Here is a 5514-nt window from a genome sequence, read left to right on the forward strand (position 1 = left end):
TATCCAATCCGAGCGTTCTGCAGCTCACTTGTCACATGTAGGTGGTTTTCTGCTGAGACCGGAGAAAACTCTCAATCGATATCACATTTACTGTAAATGCAGTGAACTGAAAAGTTCTAAACATGTCATTGTGAACCTTTAAATTACCAGCACTTCACTTATTGTGAGCAGTTACTTGGGGCCTTTACAATAATTCAAACATTTTGCACAGCACAAGTTGAATAAGCACAAAGAATTGTCATTTGTACTGAAACCGCATGGCAACAGAAGAGCCCAGGTAATTATTCAACACAATTATTCAGTCTGTCCCAGTGAGACTTTTCAAACAGCATGTAAGAATATGTATCAGTTGCCTCGGTACTCCGGTTATTTCTTTAAAAAGCTGCATGAAAACACATCTAACTACTGATTCTGTGATAATGTACCAAACTGACAAGAATAAATGCATCTGTATTTATTTATTAATATCAACATATTTCTATTTCCTTCTATTTTATCTATTATCCTGTCAAACCTGAAGGAAATTGACTCAACATTTATTTTGTTGTTGATCACAATTCTAAACACTAATTTCCCCACTTCCTGTCGCAATGACTAAGTTTGTTAGATGTGCAAAGAATCTGAGAAGATTAACTAAACAAGTTTAAAATCAAGAAGGACAAGCTCATAAACTTCCCGAATTATGACATGAATATGTATTTTGTTGAGACAAATATGTTGAAAGAGAGAAGTGAAAATATACCAAATATGAAGGTAATTTTCTGTGTTCTTATTTCCTGGATATTATATTATTTAAACGGGAATTATGTCCTGAAGAGTTTCTATTCTTTCAAAAGGTGAGTAAGAATATATTGATTTAATATTCACAGATGGAGAAAAAAAAAGCTCAGAGGTTTCTGCACACAGTGTTAATTTATACCATCATTTTCTGAATACTTTCAAAATAAAGGGGGCTGTAATTAAAGTGCGTGGATGTGCAGCGTGACTTTAGGTTACAACAAATGTCAAATGAAAATAGAATAATTCAGACATTCTCAATTTGTAATAACTGGAGACGAGGTTTTAGCCTTTACGCTGGTTAAATAATGCGCAGATCTTTTTAAAGCAACAAGATGCATGAAGAGCTCCTGCGCTCTGTGCGTCCGCGCACACGGAGCGCGGAGCCCGCAAAGGGTTAAACGGGGTTACCAGCAATCCGTTTAACAGGCAGGTGCCCCGTCAGTCCAGCCCAACGCGCACCGCGGACCTCTGAGAAAGCTCAGGGGCTTCTCATAACTGTCATGTTAGGAGTAACTTGGCGAGTCATGGTAACGGTGACTGCTGCAGATCGGGAGTATAAATAGTGCATGATTCCTGCAGGAGTGGGATATAAAACTGGATCGATCAGCTGACACACATCCTCCCGGCGTAGAGACTCACGTGTGATGCGTTTTTGAGGTTTTCTCGTCGTTTTACCTGTAGTCATATCTAGAGAAGTGGAGTTTGACTGCTAGCGCACAGAAATATCCAACTTTAAAAAAAAAAAAAAGAAAAAAAAAAAAGAAAACTTCACCACTTGTTGATTAGTGTTCCGCTCTGGAGATGTGGTGGATGCTGTTTCCACGGTGGATCTGGTTCCTGGCGTGTGTGACAGTGTGGATGGAGCACCAGGTCGGAGTTATGCCTCATATCACCTATTCACACGCCGGGATCTGCCCCAATGACATGAACCCCAACCTGTGGGTGGATGCAATGAGCACCTGCACCAGAGAGTGTGAATCTGATCAGGTAATGTGAGGAAGATATCCTGAACCTCTTTTTTCTGTCAGTGTTAAAGTGTGAATTGGTAATTTATATACATGTATATATATTTATGAGCAAAACCACACTTTAACATTTACACGCATAATATGTATGTATCTGCTTGCATACCAGAGTGAATGCCAATAATAAGTAATCTATTTTCTGTGTAATTAATTATACGTCAAGCGTATGAAAATGCCTGACAAACACATGCAGCCTCCTGTGTTCATAACCTCTCTCTTCTCCTCTTACAGGAGTGTGAGTCGTTAGAGAAGTGTTGCCAGAATGTTTGTGGGAACCGGAGTTGTGTGGCAGCCCGTTACATGGACAGGACCAAAGGTACGGTGGGAATGCCCAAGGAGGCCACCTGCACCAGTTTCATGTGCCCTCAGCAGGGGTCCGAGTGCGACATCTGGGACGGCCAGCCGGTGTGCAAGTGCCGGGACCGCTGTGAGAGGGAGCCGCACTTCACCTGCGCCTCTGACGGCATGACCTACTACAACAAGTGCTACATGGACGCAGAGGCGTGCTCCAAGGGCATCACCCTGTCTGTTGTCACCTGCCGCTTCCACCTCACCTGGCCCAACACCAGCCCTTCACTGCCCCAGGCGACCACTCTCCGTCCTACCACTGCTCCCCTGCAGGCAACTATCCCACCTCCCACTGAGCCTCAGCCTCCCGTTGTGATCAGCAGCCCTGCTCACCAGACCATAAATGTGGGTGACACAGCCAGCTTCCTGTGCGATGTGGCGGGTCGACCCCGGCCCGAGATCACCTGGGAGAAGCAGCTACCAGATGGGGTGGAGAGGGTCGTCATGAGGCCTAATCACGTGCAAGGAAATATGGTGGTTACTAACATTGGTCAGCTGGTGATCTACAACGCCCAGCCGCATGATTCAGGTGTCTACACCTGCACGGCTCAGAACCCATCCGGCTCAGTGCAGGCCAACCACCCGCTCATTGTGCTGCTCACAGAGCCACCCAAGACCCCCAAGCCCAAGAATGTGACTCTCTGCCTACCTGAAGAGTGTGTGAAACCCCCCGATAACCCAGAGGATTGTGGGAGCGAGCTGGAGAGGGTCAGCTGGTACTATGAGCCCAAGACCAACAACTGCTTTTCCTTCACCCACTGCCACAGCAACAACCAGCAGCCCAGGAAGGTGTTCGACACGTATGAGGAGTGTATGCAGTGCTGTGGTCCGGAGCTGTCGGGCCCCTGCGGGCTCCCCAGCCTGCAGGGCCCTTGTAAGGCGTACGAGCCACGCTGGGCTTACAGCAGCAGCCTGCGGCAGTGTCAGTCCTTCATCTATGGAGGATGTGAGGGCAATGACAACAACTTTGAATCCAAAGAAGCCTGTGAGGAGATGTGCCCCTACCCCAAAAACCACCACTGCAAGGCCTGCAAGCCCAGAGGCAAGATGGTGACGAGCTTCTGCCGGAGCGACTTCGTCATCCTGGGTCGCATGACGGAGCTGACGGAGGAGAAGGACTCAGGCCATGCCCTTGTAACTGTGGAAGAGATCCTCAAGGATGAGAAGATGGGTTTACGTTTCTTTGGCAAGGAGCCTCTCGAGGTCACCTTCCTCAACATGGACTGGAACTGCCCGTGCCCAAACATCACAGGCGCGGCCGCTGAGGGACAGGTCATCATCATGGGCAATGCAAATGATGGGATGGCTGTCCTTCAGCCGGAGAGCTACGTGGGTGCCTCCAGCCCTCGCAGAGTACGGAAACTGAGAGAGGTCATCTCAAAGAACACATGTGATATTCTCAAAGCGATCACCAACAGCCCTCAATAGGGTTAGGGTTTGTGTTATGATCTGTACATAAAGTTTAGAGGCAGAAAACCCGATTCAACTGTTTGGCTTTTAAGCATTAATTGCGGTCATTTTTTTTTAAATGTTAAGACCAGCCTGTGCTACATTTAAGTGTCTGTTTTTAAAAAAGGTTGCAAAAGTCATGTGACATGTGAGTGTCTTTTTGTGTGGTCTTTTTCGCAGCAGAGCTTTTCCGCTATTGGTGTTGTTGATTGAAATACCATGAGACATCCATCATGATCCCCTTGTTACCTGAATCCCCCAGACTCTGACTTCCCTCATGCCCCTCTCTAGCCTTCACCAGAAATCGAGGTTGCAGACCCGCACTGAAGCACAAAACAGACACGATTGAGTTTTAATGTAAATAATTTAACTGTAACAGTTTTTTTTTTTTTTTTTTTTTTAATTCTTGTATTTGCCATCCATATAACCACCTGGTGCTTCTGATACGTGAAAACACTCCAGTATCATACATGGACAGCATATTTCTCAGTTTTCATGTTGTATAAATACACTCTTAAACCTATACAGGGTTTTACATATACAGTAGGTAGATTTGGGTCATCCAAATGAATGAGGTGTAATATATTTTATTAACCACTACATTTTCTCACAAGCAGCCATGTATTTTTAATCTACTTGCTCATACATTTTGGCTATTTATTATCAGGTAAGCTTTCCTTTGGTGTTATTTTTTTTTTGTATTTCACATTCTCTCTGAAATTAAGTGGCATGTTGTATAATTTTGTGTAATGTGCGAAGAAAATAAAGATTTGGGATTTTTCCTCTGTGTCCTCTTTTTTAAATCTGTACATATATCTACATAAATTGAATAATATTTTGAATATCAGGCAGACTTTCAGATGTTGGAACTAATGTTGGTTAAATTTGAGCTATTCAGTCGCTCTGTACCTGTTGAGGGAAACGCAGCAGCTGCTCCCTATACCTGTGCGGTTACTCGGACAGACTGTGATGAAAGAGATTTGGGAATAACATATCCCCAGCTTAGATCACCCCCACTCCGTCCCCCAAAGCCCCCCAACAGAACCCATCCATTCTAAATACCCCTGTGGCGTTGTAAAACGTTCTCCTTGTTTTGTTTTGACTCCATGATCCAGTCTAATTGGATAAGGAGCCCAAGCTGTAAACCTCAGATCCACTCCCATACAAGAGTTATGTGTTTCATGCCGTGCCAGCAGGCATCTCTGGGTTACTAGGAACAGGCCTTGGTGGGCTTCGACGAGGGTGTTCTACTTCCCAGATGAGATTCTGTTTCTCCCATCCAGAGTGGCGAGGGAGGCAGGAGATCAGCCCATGTATGGTGTTCCTTTACTGGCAAAACCACCGGGGAGCTCAGACCTGCACTTCAGCAGCTGTTGAGGCCCCCGAGTAGAGACATTTTAGATATGCAGCACCTTGGATCACATCTGAAAGCAATATAAACAAAGTTCTCAAACCAAACTCAAACCTACCAACAGCTCTCTTGACTGCCAGCCATTTAATGACTCTTTGATACCCAGTCAGAACAAGCCTATTTATTTCAAAATCGTATACTTTTTATTTGTCCCTTTATATTACTCATGGACAGCTCCTTTGCACATTCTGAGTTCAGTGGGTTGTATGAGTTTATTTACACAGTTCATTTGTGAGCCTATTAATGATTGTACAATTGTATTTTAATTATATACTGCTGATTTCGACGAAAAATTTATTTGTGTAACTCTAAGAATAAACTATGAGTGAGGTCCAAATTGCTGGTTGAGAAATGTAATCCTGATAAAATAACATGAATCATAAATAATTAATTGATTAAATAATTGAAAAGAAAAAAAGGAATAGGGTTATTTGGAGATTTAGAAGTGGTACCCAACGTTCGGACACGGCTGAGATGTCCAGGAAAAATCAAAGGGGTCAA

General features: G+C 44.2%; 1 protein-coding gene across 1 annotated transcript; it reads left to right on the forward strand.

Annotated features, from left to right (window-relative positions):
* Positions 1-1252: 1252 nt before the first annotated feature.
* On the forward strand, positions 1253-4383 carry LOC115570847 (WAP, Kazal, immunoglobulin, Kunitz and NTR domain-containing protein 2-like). Its single transcript, XM_030399608.1, has 2 exons — positions 1253-1767; positions 2037-4383. The coding sequence occupies exons 1-2, from the start codon at positions 1582-1584 to the stop codon at positions 3579-3581; spliced, it is 1731 nt and encodes a 576-aa protein (XP_030255468.1). The 5' UTR covers positions 1253-1581; the 3' UTR covers positions 3582-4383.
* The last annotated feature ends 1131 nt before the right edge of the window (positions 4384-5514 follow it).

The sequence above is a fragment of the Sparus aurata genome, chromosome 20 (assembly GCF_900880675.1).
Source record: "Sparus aurata chromosome 20, fSpaAur1.1, whole genome shotgun sequence".
NCBI lineage: Eukaryota > Metazoa > Chordata > Actinopteri > Spariformes > Sparidae > Sparus > Sparus aurata.

Coding starts and splice junctions, on each gene's coding strand:
- LOC115570847 (XM_030399608.1), top strand. CDS start 1,582: ATGTGGTGGATGCTGTTTCCACGGTGGATCTGGTTCCTGGCGTGTGTG. Junction 1,768..2,036: donor GAGAGTGTGAATCTGATCAG/GTAATGTGAGGA, acceptor CTCCTCTTACAG/GAGTGTGAGTCGTTAGAGAA.